This window comes from Leuciscus leuciscus (genome assembly GCF_965113295.1).
Source record: "Leuciscus leuciscus genome assembly, chromosome: 1".
Classification (NCBI taxonomy): domain Eukaryota; kingdom Metazoa; phylum Chordata; class Actinopteri; order Cypriniformes; family Leuciscidae; genus Leuciscus; species Leuciscus leuciscus.
In genome coordinates this window covers 57767181-57785026 of record NC_138725.1, presented here as the reverse complement: position 1 = coordinate 57785026, position 17846 = coordinate 57767181, and the positions used below count along the sequence as shown (strand labels likewise).

Genomic DNA, 17846 nt, shown 5'->3' with positions numbered 1-17846 from the left:
ACATTAACATGTTCCTCAGATACAATAACTGAGATGTCAAATTACATTTCATCTAGTTTATTCAAGTGTTTGACAGTCACGATCTTCTCAAATTACATGATTTTCTTCTGACAATTTTGCAGTTTAAGTAAATGTTTCTGTTCAGTCTACCACATTGATTCATTTCCTAATATGCTATTTTATATTTAACTTGTCCTCTCAGTGATTCCCGCAGTCACTGAAAACCTTGAATTTAAAAATCGTGATGTGTAGATACACAGCTTAGGCCTGGAAAAATAATGGAAATTAATAAAATATTAAAATTAATTCCTTTCTAGTGAATATACATTTTTATAGTTATGCACTGCCTAAAAATATTTCAGGCTTAGATACTGCTCTCTGTGGAGTATTTATAATAGTCAACATCAGTCTGGAAGTATGGTAACTCATGGTACTCTGTACAAAACACAAAGTGGTCTTCCTCAAAGGCGAAAAGCGAAGCCATTCTTAGAGCGTTTCTTGGCTTACTGGAGACATTTGTGCACACATATTAACTGGAAAGGTCATAAAAACGTTAGTCAAACAGCATATCGGCTTTCTGTATTTTTTATGTAACATGGAAGCTTCTAATATCCTTAAAATAATAAATATCCCAATATATCTATCACAATGCGGCGTTCTTTCTCGAGGATCTGTCAATAGGCCTGTCACGATTATGAAATTTGGCTGACGATTAATTGTCTAAAAAATAATTGCGGTTATGCCGATTAATTGTCAGTTTTAGGGCTTTGACGATTAATTGTCTGTGTTAGGGCTTTGGCAATTATGCTGATTAATTGTCTGTTTTAGGGCTTTGTGTTTCATTCATTAAATAATTGTGATGAATTTAATCCTTTGTAAGTTATCATTTTGCAGTGTAAGTTTACAGTTAACACCTTTAAATATTAAATAAATAGGCTATATTCAATAGCTATGACAATTTGTTTATTAAACTTAGTGAGTGTATAAATCAGCAGCAAAAAGTAATTTTTGAAAACATCTGCACAGTAATTTAATAAAATCTAAACATGTTAATAAAAACAAATGTGCACAAACCATGATAATATGATACGCTTCAAAACAGAGCGGAACAAAGCGCGTATGCGCATCGCGGGTGCAGAATGATGTGCTTAATGCAACATGGAGTCGCAGCGCTGCACAAGTGCGCATTTAAAAGTTCACGGCACAAAGCGAAGAAATGTCGAGGGCACAAACCCTAGTGTATATCAGTCCAACAGTTTATTGATCATTTGTTTCTTCACAGTTTTAAACTCCAGTTATTGTGCGTCTGATGCCAATTCATAGTCCTTGTGCTGTGTAGGCACACGGTAGCGAGCGAGTCATTTAGAAACAGCAAAAAACTCCAGCAAAATAAAGTCATTTTATGCAAATCCACAGCCCTTTATCTACAGATCAAGCATTATAACGTCAATGTCACATTGGAGAAAGTTTTACCGTGTATCCTGTCGTAACCGGACGACGTGCGCTGTCTGAATGCTGAACGGAATGATTGACAGCTGCAGAGTTTGAATGCTGAACGGAATGATTGACAGCTGCAGACGAGTTTGTGAACTTTAATTTAACAATGTAAATATACTACTGTCCCTCACATTAAGCTATGGAATGGCTTCAGATGACTTTGAATATATTGCTAGAAAACGTAATTAGTGCTTGACTGCTTGTCTATTTATTTTGGTTCATGACTCCCCCTTGTGCCGTAGGTCTATAAAAGAGCGCAATAATCGCGGTTGTCTGAAACAATCGCGGTTAGATCAAATAATCGCGATCAGACGGTTATTTAATTATCGCGACAGGCCTATCTGTCAACAATGATCACTCGTCACTCGGCGGACAGCGGTTGGTCGTCTTCTAGCGTATGCGCTGCTGGTTCTTCATTGAATCTCTGGCACGTGCGCTCATGTCTCCTCATGTTCCCGCTCTGGCTGAAGGTCTTTGAGCACCAGTTGCAGCGGTAAGGCCGTTCTCCGGTGTGTGTGCGCATATGCATCCGAAGGTAGTCAAACTTGGAGAAGTTCCTGCCGCACCAGTGACAGATGAAGGATCTATCGTGTAATTTCTTGTGGAGCTGCAGCTTTGCAAAGTCCTTCAACTGCCTTCCACATTTATTACACTTATATGGCCCTTCATGATCCTGATCTTTCGCTGATGCCCTCCTAGGTTTGGCGAATCGTGTGCGAAGGCGATCCTTTCGCTGCAGTCTCCTCAACGTGGTTGAAGTGTCACTGGCTGTTCTCAGCTGGTGAGCGGGCTCTGAGTCTTGACACGGACCGGCATGGGCAGGGGTAGTAGTGACTGAAGATGTTATTGTGATGATGGTGTCCTCAGGCTCGATCTTAATCCTCGGTGTTGAAACAGTGGGCAAAGTCACATCCCACGTCTCATCCGTACTCGAGCTGTCGAACTGAGGAAAGAGTCGTTGTTCACCTGCATTTTTTTGATGCGCCGACTCCCTGTCCTCTGCCTCTGTCTTACAGGATGAAACGGCATCTGGTATGCGTGGCTTCAGTTCACTAGGTGAATCTTGACTCTGGTCATCGGCCTCCGTTTGCTGATCCTCTAGGTCTTCTGATTCGATTGGAGACGTGTACCCACGTGATGGCAATTCTTTGGGTGAGGCTTCATCAGGAGAGACATAGTGGACTTGTCCTGTATGGTGAAAGCAAGAAAGGATGAAAAAACAGTTATTAGTTGCAGTATTGGTCATTTTAAGAGAAGCTAGGGTCATTATTATATTCATGAAATGCATACAAACATAAGTATATCAGTTCTAAGCAACATAAGGATGTAGAGAGTGACCTTTTTGGGTGTGGAACTAAATATTTGTAATGGCTGAACGTTTTATTCAATTGAAACCTGTTTGACAGACTGCTTGGTGTCAAAGTTAAAAGCGCTACTGAGGAATTACATTTCACAAGGGGTGTAACAATATATAGTGTCACAATATATCGCAATACAAAAATGCAACAATATGTATCGTGGATAGTGACAAGATGTATTGTGTATAGGTCACACAAAATAAAAATTACTGTGCATGAAAAAAATTCAAGTTTAAACTACTATATATAATGTTGAATATAATGGATAATAATGCAATGGGGGAATATTGTGAGTCCTGATAATGCCAAATGTCTTATATTAACAGTAAAAAGTGGCCAGTATTATTTTAAATAAATCTAGTCAGTGAAAGAGTGCAAGCATATTCATCTAAAATAATTCTGTATTTTCAACTTCAGAATCATGAATATTTTTTATTCTGGTGTCACCATTGTCCGGTGCATTGGGTTACGAGCACCGAGTCCAAGCCTATTCATTTATTACACCCCCAATTTAATACCAAATTTAGCATTTTAATCAACAGTACATTTTTTGTTAACCTATAACCATATGTATTGGAGAGTATCGCAATAATATTGTATTGTGAGTTCAGTATTGTGATATGTATCAAATCGTGACATGAGGGTATCAAAAATAAGAAAAGTGGTGTGGCCTAAATGTCTAATACAACATACAACCATGTATTTGGTGTACTTGCACACACAGGAATCTTTCTTGGTTAATCAAAAGTTAGGGGTCGTAATCTTTATGTTTTTGAAATGAGTGTCTTATGCTTACCACAGCTGCCTTTATTTTATCAAAAATACAGTAAAAACAGTCATCGTGTTAAATATTATTAATACAGTGTAAAATTATTGGTTTATATTGTAATATATTCTAAAATGTCATTTATTCCTGTGATATCAAAGCTGAATTTTCAGCATCATTACTCCAGCGTTCAGTGTCACATGATCCTTCAGAAATCATTCTAATATGATGATTTGATGCTCAAGAAACATTTCTTATTGTTATCTATGTTGACAACAGTTGTGCTGCTTAACACTTTTTTCAGGATTTTTTATGAATAAAGTTGAAAAGAACAGCATTTACTTGAAATACATATTTTTTGTAACAACAAACGTCTTAATTGTCACTTTTACCTAATTTAATGTGTTTGTGCTTAATAAAAGTATGAATTTCTATAAAAACAATTTAATAATCCTGAATATTTGAAATGTAGTGTATATGTTCAGCAAATGTATGTTTGAATTCAGTTGTTTATACCTGTACATACCTGATTTGTGTGATTGTTACTCTATTCATTATTTATAAAAAATAAAAAATAAACTCTTTTCCACTCTCTCACCTCACTGGTCTTGTCGTATCTAGCAATCAAAATACAACATCATCATAATTAATCATTTTATTGTATGGATTGCAAATTCCTATATTTTTACCTGCATTGATACATTCACGTCCACAAACTGACATTAAATAACTGATAACTGATTGCAAAAAAACAAAAAATCAGTAAAAAAGATCAATTGACATGGTTGAGCTGGACTAGTCAAGTTTTCATAACATCTTTCCTATATTCCCTCTCCGTGTGGCCCTGCAGCTGTGGCCACTGTCACTCTCTCTCTCCTCCATCTTTCTCTTTTTATGAATATAAATGTGTTATTATCCTCAATAAATTGAATATCCATTCAACAGACTATGTTAAAATGATATTATTGTTGTTGTATGATTGTAATTGCTGGATACGAGAAGGGCTCCCAGTGAGGTGACAGAAACTTAGTGGTAAATAAATGACGTCTACGCTTCTGTGTCAGTCAGTTTCACTATTAAAATGCCATTGACGGGAAAATGCACCCAGACCGGGTTGTTTAAGAGTGAATTTACCGTTTAAAAGCGCCTGATTCCTCCTCAGCACATCACTCAGCTGTTGTTTCAGCTTCGCGTTTTCTGATCGTGTTTGGGCTGCTTCCTTTTGATAGTCATTCACCGTCGCTTCCACCTCCACCCAAATCTCACGAATGACAATTGACATTCGCTTCATTAGGTTAGAATGTAACTTATCTAGTCTTGACATTTTACCGAAGTATAAAAAGAAAACAAATTCGATAAAACACTCGAATAAAAGCAACTCACTACACTTGCTTTTTCTTCTCTTGTTTTAGCAATATACGCTGACTCTAGATGTAAATTACTGCCACCTACTGTACTGTAGCATATTCACGAGTAGACATATTCACAGCCCTGGATAATATCAAATCTTCAAAGTATTTTTCAATACCAGGTTTATATATATATAATAATAATTGTAAGGAAATACATGAGTGAAGATTATTATTGTAATTACTCAATTTATCATTTTAAGATATTTGTATGTGCATTGTCTGTCAGTGACCCTTATTTCATTCAGATGACTGGACATAATCTAAAAACACCTTCATCCATACACCGTTACCTAGCAACAACTTTGAACCATTAATAGGTACAGTTAGCTAATCATGTACTGCACTCACTTTTTTTTTTAGGGCTCAAGCCCAAGGGGCGCAGGACCCTATTGTTTTCCTAAAACATTATTCTTTTCTTTTTTTCTTTTCAAACTCTCGAGCACTTTTAGGGGCCTAGTACAAGTTGACATTGGGGGGTCCTGGGGGGGGCTCTGTGGCACACTCTTTTATGTGGTCATTTTTGAGGGGCTCCGTAGCGCACTCCTTTTCACATGCAGTAACCAAAATTCACACGCTTATAGATCTTATAAAGCTGAAAAAATGTAGCATTCATAGTCATACGCCAGCCCAACAGGAAGTCGCCTATTATTGGTTATTTGAAAAACACATGTTCTGCATCCTGAATCAAATACTTCCCTAATAGTATGTGAAAAAACCGAAAGAGTAGTATGTCCAAATACATCATTTGAAATTTGAAATACTTTTCAAGGGGATTTATCCAATCGCCACCAAACTCGGTCAACATGAAGCCAAAATATTGAGGATGCTAAATTGCGAGCGGATTTTTTATAACTTGAATGGTTTAGCCGTGGCATTAAAATGAATCTATGGCAAGAAAAGGGAAACAAGAAGCGTGTTATTACTTCTACATACATTGACTAATTTTAATGAAACTTTAGCTGTATGTTCATTGAAGGAGGGCAATCACATGGATGTAGCAGCAGGAAGTGTATCACTTTAAAATTGTTTTCGAAATTGCCCTCTTATTTTTACCCGATAACTTCATCAGAACAATGTCAAGACACAGCAAATGCAAAACTTTGAAAGGATTTGTGATATCTTAAATGATGTTGTCATGGCAACGTGTCAAACTTTAATATTCTTTTTTTTGAGACTCTTGTGCTTCAAATTGCTTGAAACTCGACACATACGTCTACTGTCGACCAGTAGACATGGGCAAAGCCTTAGAAACAGGCATGGAGGATCTTTTGACAAAAGTGGGGGGTTAGTTTTACCTACAGTCGCCAAACGCAGTATATGTATTGTCCTTACCGAGCCGGACAAGTTTCTAACTGACACTTATTAGCTTCGACCAACAGGAAGTCGTCTATTTTGGTTTGAATGTGTGTTTCTTTAAATATCAGACATTTTAAGTACTCCTCCTAGACATACATGTATGACATGAAATTCATCTAAATTTTAATTATCTCATGGATGTGGCTGTTGTGGTTAGTGGTCATAGTGGCACCAGCTTCTGCAGTAAATGTGGCATATCCAAACAACTTATCATTTATGATGTATGATGTAGGGTAGCGCGGGGCACAACCTAACGCGGGGCTAGTTGTAACACGCTTGTTTTAAATACTTCCGCACATGCTTGGATGATGAAACTTTGTGTATTTACTAGTTCCCATATCAACACTATATAGAAATTTTTTTTTTTTTTTTTTGAAGATATCCATAGACATTTATTAAACCATAGCAAAAGTAAATTTCTTACTTAAGTAAATTTTTCATCTCTATTTTTTGTGTTTATTTAAAATAAGACAAATCTGATATTATTTTAATCTCCAAGATGTTATTTAACAGTTGAGATAGTTATTTAATGCTTCGCTAACTAGCAGAAGACACTAGCAGGGTTTAAACCCCAGTTGTGCAGGCGGGGGCATGTTGTAACACTGCGTTACAATGTGCCCCTATTAGAAATATGCTATTATATTCTATACTTTTATTAATTTTATTGGGAAAACGTGAGAAAAAGGTGAATAAAGACTGAGAGTCAATGTTCAGAAATGACTAATTATTTATTTGTTTTGAACTATGTTGTATAACTGTGTTTTCATGTGTCCGTAGTCAAAACTCAAAAATTTGTTTATATTTAATTATTAAAAATTGCCATTATTTTATATGAAAAAGTTTTTTAATTGTATTTTATTTAGAAAATATTTTAGTTTGTTTTGTATATATTTTTTATTAGATCAGATAACATTTTAAGCTGTCATATGTTATGTTACAATGTCCCCCACACATGTTATGTACCCCACCAATGGGGCATGTTGTCACATTTCACTTCCATTCTTTCGGGGTATGTCAAGAAAAAAGTGTATACTGTATTAATAAAACAAAACCACATAATTGTACTAGACATGTGGGAAATTAATGTGGGAAAAAAGAAATACTCTGAACCATAAGTAGATTTACACAAACTGAGAAAGTCAAAAGGCGTTAGGTTGTGCCCCGCTCTCCCCTAGTCCTTTAACCGCTTTAAACGCATATTGCCCGCCATGCACAGTTTTCGGTGGTGGGCCTGTCATCACTATTGCAGCTAGGCCTATATTTTATCCTGTTTTAATAGATGTTTAAAACTAAACAATGCCTATAGTGATTCTGAACATGTTTACAATAGCTTTTCACATTGTTCACTCACTATCATTCAAGTCAAATCCGGTCAAGTATTTTTGCAATTAATTTTAGATGAATTACTCTTCTGAAAATTGGATATATTCATGTCTGAGCAGTTACTCTCTAAACTTTCACGATCCTGGAATATTGCTTACTTAGTTAAGCCTTCAAGTAACACATTCATTTAATTATAGGCAAACTTCATCAGTCTCAGAGGAACAGATGTTTCTGTCCATTTAATGGCTTAGTCTTTAATCATAAGATGGCTGATTGCACTGCATGTAATCACATCTTTCTGTCTCAGTTATTAATTAGGTTCTGAGCGCAGTAGCCCTTATCTAAAACATGTCTGCCGCTGTCTGCTTGTGAAAGAGTTTGTAGTCTTGCTCTGGCTCACAAGGACACACAGAAGTCTCTGTCTTTTTAGTTTTCATTTCAGAGGTCCTGAACTTCACAATGACACCAGGCCTCGAGTGTCATGGAACCTGGTACATTTAGTGACAGAAACAATGTAGTAAAAACATTAGTAGCAAAAGATAATGATTAAAGGAATTATGAGAAAAGGTGTTTTTCTATGTAATATAGTTTTTTTTGTTTGTTTGTTTGTTTTTACATATTTTTAAGGACCTCCACTTGAATGAACATGCATCAAAAAGGTTTAATGTGAGTTGGGAGTCTCACGGATTTTACTCCCATCCTTATCGTGTTCTCAAGTGCTATTACCATCACAGTCAAACAAGAGGCTTGCCAAGCAGACAGAGACACAACCTTTCCCACTTAGATCAGATTTAGTAATTATGTTATTTGATTAGATTGTGTAATTAAATCCCACAAGGTTAAGTGTGCACTACATCTCGTCGTCTCCACTCTCTTTTCTTTGTGACATTTAAGCTTCACTGCTCTCTCTCAGTCCCTGAAGACGCATTTGGATGTAAGGGACTAGTTCATTTGCATTAGGTACATTTAAATTAACTGTTCGTTTAAGCCTTCTTGCCTATTTGTTAGCAGCAGGGATCCATTTAGCAAGTCTCAAGCTTTATATGTGGGCTCTGAGGTAAAATAATGAAATTGGTTATTACCATTCAAATGTTTGGAGTCACTCATTAAGATTTTTTTTAATGTTTTTGGAAGTCTCTTATGCTCACCAAGGCTGCATTTATTTGATTTTTAAAAAAAATATTGTAACATATAATTACAATTTAAAAAAACTGTTTTCTATTTTAATATATTTTAAAATAGTCATGTGATGTCAAAGCTGAATTTTCAGCATCATTACTGTGTCACATGATCCTTCAGAAATCATTCTACTGATGATTTGATGCTCAAGAAACATTTCTTGTTATTATCAATGTTTATCACAGTTGTGCCGCTCATTTCGTGGAAACAGATACAGGATTTTCAGGATTCTTTGAAAAATAGAAAATTCTAATATTTGTAAACAGTTTTTGCTGCCCCTGGCTCACCCTTCCCTCTGTCTGGCTGCATTATGATTCACTTTTCAACATATTACTAGATTTTCTTATTATGCTCAGTTACACAAAACATATAGGCTATATGCCAAGCATGTTGGCTAAAACATGTCCTTATGCTTTGTTAGTGTCTCTGCCGTTTCTTCTTGTTCATTTGTCCTCTTTTCAGAAAGCATGTCTTCGATCAGCCCCTCCTTTTTCCGTCTGTTGCACAAAAATATCCCTTTTCACTGTCTAAACCAGTCTGTCTCTGCAGCTCCCATTAACCTGACTCACTCACACACACACTTTCTCTCGCCGTCTTCACTCCTCCAGAGCCTTTTAATAATGCATGCTGCTATAAAATTCAAATGAGATAGATTTTTAAACACACCAGTGAAGTCTGAGCGCACACTCTCTTTCTCCCTCCATCCTGCTGCACCCCGGCCCCTCACTGTCCTCCTCGCCTAACAACCGTTGCCCTGGAAACTGTAACGTCCTGGAGACATATGCGGTATAGAGGGAGCAAGGAGACAGCGGAGAGGGAAAGAGTGTGTGATCCAACAACAGGCACACGGAGTCTCAAATGTATTTATAATGACAGAGGAGTGGCATAATGAGGGACAGTTTATTCACTGGACTCATTGATGCATAATCAGTGTTGGTACAGAGCAGAATAAGGATCAATACTGCAAGATCTATCAAACGCTTCGGTTCAGATACAGCGTACATCACATATTATTGTTCCAAAGCAATTCATTAAGGCATGCACAGGCAAATCTGCACAAAATCAGGATTATATTTGCAACAATAGTTATCATAATGCCTCTCAAATCATTTCATCATGTCACAGAGGAATCTTGAGTAGCACGGGTGCTTTCACCAAAATGCTGATGAATTTGTAAGGGAATGTTTAATAAACACAAATAACGGATTTATTCTTCACACCAAAATACAGAACAGCAGGTAGAACTTGTAACCCAGAGAATTGGACTCGGCTGTTGTCTTGAAACATCTGTTTCAGAATTATATAATGCAGCACAGGCGATCTGTAAGCAAACATGCTTGTATAAGGTCAAAGTTTCAGCAAAGCACAAATGGCATTGAAAACAAATGGGCTGATTTCAAAATACATACCAATAAAAATACTCAAGAGTGAGAAAATTTGTGAAAGCACTGCAGTGTTAACAGTCAAGAGTTGCATTACGAACACTGTTCATGTCCATCAAAGAGATTCAGATTACCAGATGCAATTGGAAGCGGTACAAATATGTACAGACACATATATACATACATACACACACATATATATATATATACAAGCATGGATTGTAAGCAGGTTAAATACATAATAGCTGAGCAGAACAATTCAAGAGAACAAAAGTCAAGCTGGCATTCACTGACTGCACGCAGTTGGATCAAATGTGCATGCTACGGTCATTCCTATTTGAGTGGTGGGGATGTGAAGTGGCCGCAAATGGAAATGTATCTAAAAGACAACTGTAGTTGCTTCTGTTGACGCAAGCCAAGCCCACTGCGAGACCCCAAAACGGAGGCCTCTCACTACCCAAACTGTGTCAGCATGCTTATCGACATCATACTGCTTGTTATACTGAATAATTTGCATTAGATACAGAACATTTACAAAGTGCTAGCATAGGTTTTGCCTTGTAAAAAAATAGTAATACTTGATTTCAGAGACTTAACAAGTGCTCCCCATCTCTGTCAAAAAGCTGTTGACATCAATGAAACAGAATCGCATTTTGCATGCAAGAGACCTGAAGCCATGAAAATGAGGGATTTGTGATATCATCTGTAAAAGAACTCCAAATATGTAGGGATGCACAATAATTGGGTATCGTATCTGTTATCGTTTGGTAGTATTTTCATTGATCAGTCAGTCAATATTCGATTTTTCTTTTTATTTGGATGATTTTTCATTTTAATTGGGCATGCTCATTTCCTCGGTTTTTATATTTATAAGTGGTTCATGTTTAATTTGATCAGTTAGTCAATATCTAGTTGTGTATGCTCATTTCATCGGTTTTTAGATGTATCAGTCGTTGTATTTTATTAGTCAGTCAATATTGGACATTTTTTGGTCAGATGAAAATGTTCTCGCTTTTAGATTATTTAGATTAACTTTGCCATCCCAGTTAAAGTTAATCTTTAAAATCATGAATAATTAAAAAAACATTTCTTAAATGTAACCTTGAGTATTAATTTTAAGCACAATTTTTTTGTTGAGCCTAAATGTATTTTTAGTGTTTTATTCTTTATTTATTTAGATAAAATAGTATAGTATTTGAAAATTTGCCATATATCAACTATCGGCCAATTATCAGATTATCGGTACGTACTAAACATTTTATATTGGTGCATCCCTGCATATATATATGCCTTCTTAAATGCATTCATGCTCTTATTTCCCACATGCCCACCTAAGCTGGAGTCTTGGCAGCATCTGAATTTTGGCACAGTCGGTGTGGCCTAACTAGGAATGAATCAGGTATCATAATGTTGAGCAATACAAATCATTCCACCAAGCAAACAGTTTTTGGCTGTGTAAAACGATTGGTCATAATCAAAACGTCCTAGCGTTCCTGCTGAATGTGCTGAAAGAGTCTGATTCTATTGTAAACATTACGGTGTAAAAACATGAGTATCATCATTTTGCCTCATACTAATAAAACACAATAATAAATCAATGGTTTGCTTTCTGTTTGCCTTGAAGGATCTGGCCGAGCATAGCTGTAAGGAAGAGGGGAGGGCATGTTGGCAAGCGCTATGATATTGGCTTACACACACACACACACACACACACACACACATGCAAGCAAGCAGCCAATCAGAGGCAGCTAGATCCCTCTCAACACTACTGCATTCCCTACATCTCCCCATCTCTGGGGTATCTTTTCATCTGAAGCCACCGCCCCCCTCCTCTCTTCTCTCTCCATCCTTCCATCTGTGGGAAACAAAAGACTGCAGCTTGGTCTCGACCCCTCCCACTTTCTCTTCACCTCTCCCTCCTTCTCTCTGTAGGACTCTCTGATACATCATTTTTTTGTTTATGTGCATTAACCTGCATCTTAATACCTGTGCTCTGTGTGTGTGAATATTAAGAACAGAAAGAGAGAACTAAAAATAGAGAGGCGACTGTGCTGTTCTTCCACATCGTTTCATTCCTTTCCTTTGAGACAATCATTGTGTCTGATAAAAAAAATGTTGATGGATGCCAATACAGAAGGCATCTGCTGATTTATACAATCGATTACATTTTAATCTGAGCTTTTCTTTATGGATTCACACTTCTGAGCAATCAGGGGGTACTAAGCTGAACTTGTGCCTAAAAGACTTCTAATCTTTGTCCAAAAAACAAACAACAAATCCTCTCCAGCAATTCCCTCTGATTCTTCTCCTCCCTCAAATCCTCAAAGGGTGCGCGGCGAATGAAATGAGATCATCTTTGTGGTCTCCTTAATGACATCATCTGAAACGAGGAGTCTTTTGTTGAAAATAAAAAAACAAATATGCATGCCTTGCCACTTCACTCGTGATCCCGCTGAGTGTGTTGTTTCTGAAAGTTCTGGCATGGTAGAAGATAAAGGTAACATCCAGCTTTAGAGTCTTCAGACAGAGTATAAAACAGGTGAAAAAGCATTCAGGAGCATTCAGATGTAGAAAGATGAATGACACATGGAAGAAGAAAATGGTCATCATGTACTGGTTGTTGAATGTGAAGTTTAGTCATGAATTTTACTTCATCCTGAGTGTTGTGATGGCCGTCAGGTCTTAAGTATTACTGAAAGAGAAGAAGAGGTGTTCAAAGAGTGAAGCAAAGTGAATTCAAACAAAATTAAGATGATGATGATGATACAATTACAACTCAATAAGAATTCAAATATAAAAAAGTCGCTCAAACTCTTTAACCTCTTGTGTCTACAACAGACACAAGAGACACAACAAACAAGATTGCTCTATACAAATATTATGAATTGATTGCAATTACTTTTATTTATTATATATTTCAATATCTTTAAACTGTTACAACAAAGTCAGCTTTTATGTTTCTGTTCTTTAGCATTGTATTTTTTATTAAAGCATAAGTATATGCAGTTGTACAGTAGATGGATTTTCAACATCTTTAAAATAAAGCAGGATACAAAGTTATATACACTACCGTTCAAGAGTTTGGGGTCAGTTGTTTTTTTGTTGAAAGAAAGAACTTAATGCTTTTATTCAGCAAGGAGGCATTAAATTGATCAAAACTGACATTTATAACATTACAAAAGATTCTATTCATCAAAGGATCCTAAAAAAATCCACAAATATATTAAGCAGCACAGCTGTTTTCATCATTGATAATCAGAAATGTTTCTTGAGCTTTCTGTCTGAATGATCATGTGACACTCAAGACTGGAGTAATGATGCTGAAAATACAGCTTTACATCACAGGAATAAATTATATTTTAAATTATATTTAAATAGAAAACAGTTCTTTTAAACTGTGATAATATTTCACAGTTTTTGCTAGTAAATTTTTGCTGTAAATGCAGCCTTAGTGAACATGAGACTTCTTTCAAAACATTAAAAATCTTTCCAACCCCAAACATTTGAACATCAGTATGTCATATTTCATCTCCTGAAATGACAAGAAATTACATCTTAATCTATACAGCAATCCTTTAGAATATAATATCAGATGTTTAAATGGGTTACCGGTGAAACAAACTTAATTTACAAACTAAAGAAACATTATTTTTAATCTGGTCCCTGAAATGGTCTCAACAAACTTAGATCCATTGACAACAGGTCCACGATCAAACTTACCAGTAATCAGATCTAATTCAAATCCTCACGAGCTAAAGTCAATCTGACATTGACCTAAATCACAAAGTCAGCTCTAGGCTTACATTCAGTTTCACATACTCTGGGCTCATGGGAAGGATACTCACCACCCCAGTTGATGACGATAGTAACAATAATGATGACTATCCCACCCACCAGCGACACGATGGACAGGACCTTTGCATTCCGGCCAAGACGGCGTGCTCCATCCACGTTGCCCTGCTGCAGACTGTTACGAGACTGAGATTGGAAAGAGAAGTCGAATGAACAGGAGGAAAAGATAAATATATAATAAATAATTCATTAATAATTCCATTATCATAAGAAAGAATTACAAGATACAGTTTCTTTGCCAGTAAGAAATGTTTTCAGTTTACTCTCCAATGGCAAAAAAGTCACTTTCCGAGTTGCAGATTCTTGCATACGCAAGTGAAATCGCAATCCCTCCTTACTCGACAGAAACTGTATCCGGACATCCCACCCCACGAACACACAAGCACACACACCATCACTGAGAAGGTCAAGCCGACGATGTTGATGGGCCAGACAGGGCAGAGGCAGGCCAGAATAGCCCATATGAGATAATCGTTGGGTTTGGATCCGTCTCCTCCAGCATCAGTGGCAGCGCTGGGCTGACGGGTGAGCGATGGTCGAGGTGACCCCGCGTAACTCAGTGACCCCGAGCGGCTGCTCAACCTGGCGCGCCCGTTTGCATGTGCGTGGTTTGGTTTGACATGCTGCAGACGAGGAGGAGAAGCAGCGATGGGACAGCTGTCGATAGGAGCCGGGCAAACACCATTACCTGTGTGATGGTGTGATGGCGAGAGAAAGAAACACGTCAGACATTGGGCCAGACATTGGACGGATACATAAGCCTGCATTTCAGCCTGTCCATTTTAAAAGAAGTGATTCTTCCATTTGTTTCCAAAGGCACAAAAAACAATTTTATTGGTAGATAAGCTGCATCTGACTCATCTACTTGCTGAGAAAAACAGACAAGAAAAGAGAGTGGGGGAGGGTACAAATCCTGAGAAGAAAATGGAGTGAAAGTAGAGTGAGGCTCTAAATCATGTCCTTCTGACATCTGGTCTAATCTAATCTAAGATTAACACTCAAGGAAATTGAGAAAAAAAAATGCTGAAAGGTCATCAAAGACAGAAGGGACAGCTTGTACATCACAGTGGGACTAAGGTGATCATTAAAATGCAATGACCCCCCAAAATGCAAGACTAAAAAATATTTTTTAATTAAATGGTTTTTTACTTATTTCCATCTTCTCGTCAATGACTGTCAGGTGATCTTGGGGTGGGGCATCCTGAGAGGGGGCGGAGTCCACAGCAGGAGTGGGTGTTGTTGCGGGGGTTGGATCTTGCTGCTCATTTTTGATTGGCTGAGAGGAGATGGCGGTGAGGTCTGACTCTGTGCCTGGTTGCTGACTGGTCTCTTGCTCCGATTGTTGCTGTTGCTGTTCTTCCACCTCTGCACCAGGGGCAGCAGTGGGAATGCTGGCCTCAGCATTCAAATCCATTCCCAAGATGTTTATGACAACTTATGTGTAGCAAAATCAAGCTTTTATGTCCGGATTCTGAATTGTTTAGAACTGTTGGGTAAAAGTAAAATAAATGAAAACATATAAGGCATCACATAAAATGAATTATGCTCATTCACACACCACTTATATTATGAAGTCAATAATGAACACTACCATTCAAAAGACTGGGGTCATTAAGAAAAGTTTTCAAAGAAATTTATATTTTTATTCAGCAAGGACACATTAAATTGATCAAACATGACAGTAAAGACATTTATTTCAAATATATATATATTTCAAATAAATGCTGTTCTTTTAAACTTTCTATTAATCAAACAATCCTGAAAAAAAGATAGCACGGTTTCCACAAAATTAAGCAGCACAATTGCTTTCAACATTTGTCAGCATTTTAGAATGATTTCTGAAGGATCATGTGACACTGAAGACTGAAGCAATGATGCTGAAAATTCAGCTTTGATATCGCAGGAATAAATTACATTTTAAAATATTTTCAAATAGAAAACAGTTATTTTAAATTGTAATCACAATATTACTGTTTTTACTGTATTTTTGACCAAATACATGCATCCTTGGTGAGCATTTAGAGACTTACCGACCTCTTACAGACCTCAAACCTTGTACCTCTGCCTACCTCCTTAAAGGGGAAGTAAGCAATTTACACTGTGTGTTTTCAAACCAGTTTCCCAAACACTACCCTTGTCTCCCACGTACTGGTTTGAAAGACAGATTGTCACGCCCCAAACTCACAGTTTGAACCAACGGGATTATTTTGGTTTCTATAACATACAGAGCAATGATTTGATGTGCTTTAGAGCTACAGTGTCTACATTATTTTTAAGGGGAAAAAAAATGTTGTTGCTGCATATTAAGCTGGAACAGGACCGTTTACAAAACCTTTAAGATCTCACCAACATTAAACCTACATTAAGTTGCTGGTAAAAAGCATTTGAAGAAAATAATATGTAATCAAATTCACTATATTATTTACTCCATGATTTTAGCAGGGTATGGCTTAATTTTTTTTTTTCAAGTCAACTGGTCTTGGGGGTCTCTGCACCTTTTTACCTGCCTACATTGAATCTCCCTCACAGCAGAATCTGTCCTGAGAAATGAAAAATAAAGCCACCACAACCAGCTTTATTCGCGTGCTATCCTCACCTCATCATATACAGATGTGAAAGATGACAGATTTTTGTGAACAGCAGGCTAACGATCAGATTACCTAAAACTACACAACACATTGAATGTAAGGTCTCCAAAAACTAGCACTCTGTCACACCTTAAGATCCCAGAAATCAAGATCCTAAAATAAAAAATACGAATCATATTCATTACATTCAGATAGAACTAAATTCAAATATTGATTACTTTAAAGTCCACACGAGCTTCAGACGTATCAATGTCTGTGAGAAAACAAAGATCATCAAATGACACACCCATATCTGCAACTGTATATATATATATAAATAAAAAATATAAAAAGAAACCTTTTATGATTTATGACAGATACAGGCTACTAAATGAACACTGCAACTGACTTGTACACCATGCGGCCGTTTAACATGACGCTAAAATCAATGGAATAATCCATCAATCCCACATGAACGACTTTCCCCTTTGCCTTTCATCTGTCTCACTCTTTGAAATAGAAAGAGGTTTCTGTCTAGAGATGAGCACACAACAGACACACACGGGACACGCAGCTTCTGCACGAATGCCAAATGGCTATATATAGCCTACATATTTCAATGTTCAATGTATTATATATCTCATAATTAAAAGAGAATAATGGTGACAGATGACATAAGAAAAGTGACACACCCACAGGACCCGATAAAGACTGATGCGAGAATGCCAGTAATAAACCACAGCAGCATGCAGATCGAAAGTATACTCACCTTTATCTAGTGCAAAACAAATTCAAAAATCATTACAATCCTTCTCATTTTGAATTTAAATAAACACTAGGCATATGAAAGTTTCAGATGGTGCACCAGAATTAAGATTTGAAAAGGTGTTGATTTACGCTATACAAAGCTGCTGCGTTTTAGTATAAAAACGTGGGGTGATCTGTCTGCATATGATCCTGTGCCTGTATGACTCTCTCTGTCTTCTGTTCTATCTGCATGAACCTGTGTGCGCGTGCTCGGCTCTGTGTATGCGTGCGCGTTTTTCTTTCTTTTTTCTTTTTTTCCTTTTGGTGGTTTACTTGTAGAGACCCTCTGGATAGTGGTGTGGATTTTGATTCATCCCAGTGACTCGAATCTTTTGAGTCGACTGAAT

The 17846-nt window shown here is 37.0% G+C and overlaps 2 protein-coding genes across 2 annotated transcripts; both read right to left on the bottom strand.

Annotated features, from left to right (window-relative positions):
- Nucleotides 1–41: 41 nt before the first annotated feature.
- On the bottom strand, nt 42–5031 carry LOC309496422 (uncharacterized protein). Its single transcript, XM_082166414.1, has 2 exons — nt 4756–5031; nt 42–2685 (listed from the first exon to the last, which is right to left on the bottom strand). The coding sequence occupies exons 1-2, from the start codon at nt 4943–4945 to the stop codon at nt 1859–1861; spliced, it is 1017 nt and encodes a 338-aa protein (XP_082022540.1). The 5' UTR covers nt 4946–5031; the 3' UTR covers nt 42–1858.
- A 4715-nt stretch (nt 5032–9746) lies between these two features.
- Nucleotides 9747–17728, bottom strand: LOC309504322 (uncharacterized protein). The gene is made up of 5 exons (XM_082177367.1): nt 17462–17728; nt 15275–15611; nt 14518–14813; nt 14119–14251; nt 9747–12965 (listed from the first exon to the last, which is right to left on the bottom strand). The coding sequence occupies exons 2-5, from the start codon at nt 15537–15539 to the stop codon at nt 12949–12951; spliced, it is 711 nt and encodes a 236-aa protein (XP_082033493.1). The 5' UTR covers nt 15540–15611; nt 17462–17728; the 3' UTR covers nt 9747–12948.
- Nucleotides 17729–17846: the final 118 nt, after the last annotated feature.

Bases quoted from the DNA above. Each gene is read 5' to 3' on its own strand.
- LOC309496422 (XM_082166414.1), bottom strand. From the start codon at position 4,945: ATGTCAAGACTAGATAAGTTACATTCTAACCTAATGAAGCGAATGTCA. The intron at 2,686-4,755 runs GTAAATTCACTC...TTCACCATACAG, and splicing joins GAATCAGGCGCTTTTAAACG to GACAAGTCCACTATGTCTCT.
- LOC309504322 (XM_082177367.1), bottom strand. From the start codon at position 15,539: ATGGATTTGAATGCTGAGGCCAGCATTCCCACTGCTGCCCCTGGTGCA. The intron at 14,814-15,274 runs GTAAAAAACCAT...ACCATCACACAG, and splicing joins TGACGAGAAGATGGAAATAA to GTAATGGTGTTTGCCCGGCT. The intron at 14,252-14,517 runs GTGTGTGTGCTT...TTCCAATCTCAG, and splicing joins GCTTGACCTTCTCAGTGATG to TCTCGTAACAGTCTGCAGCA.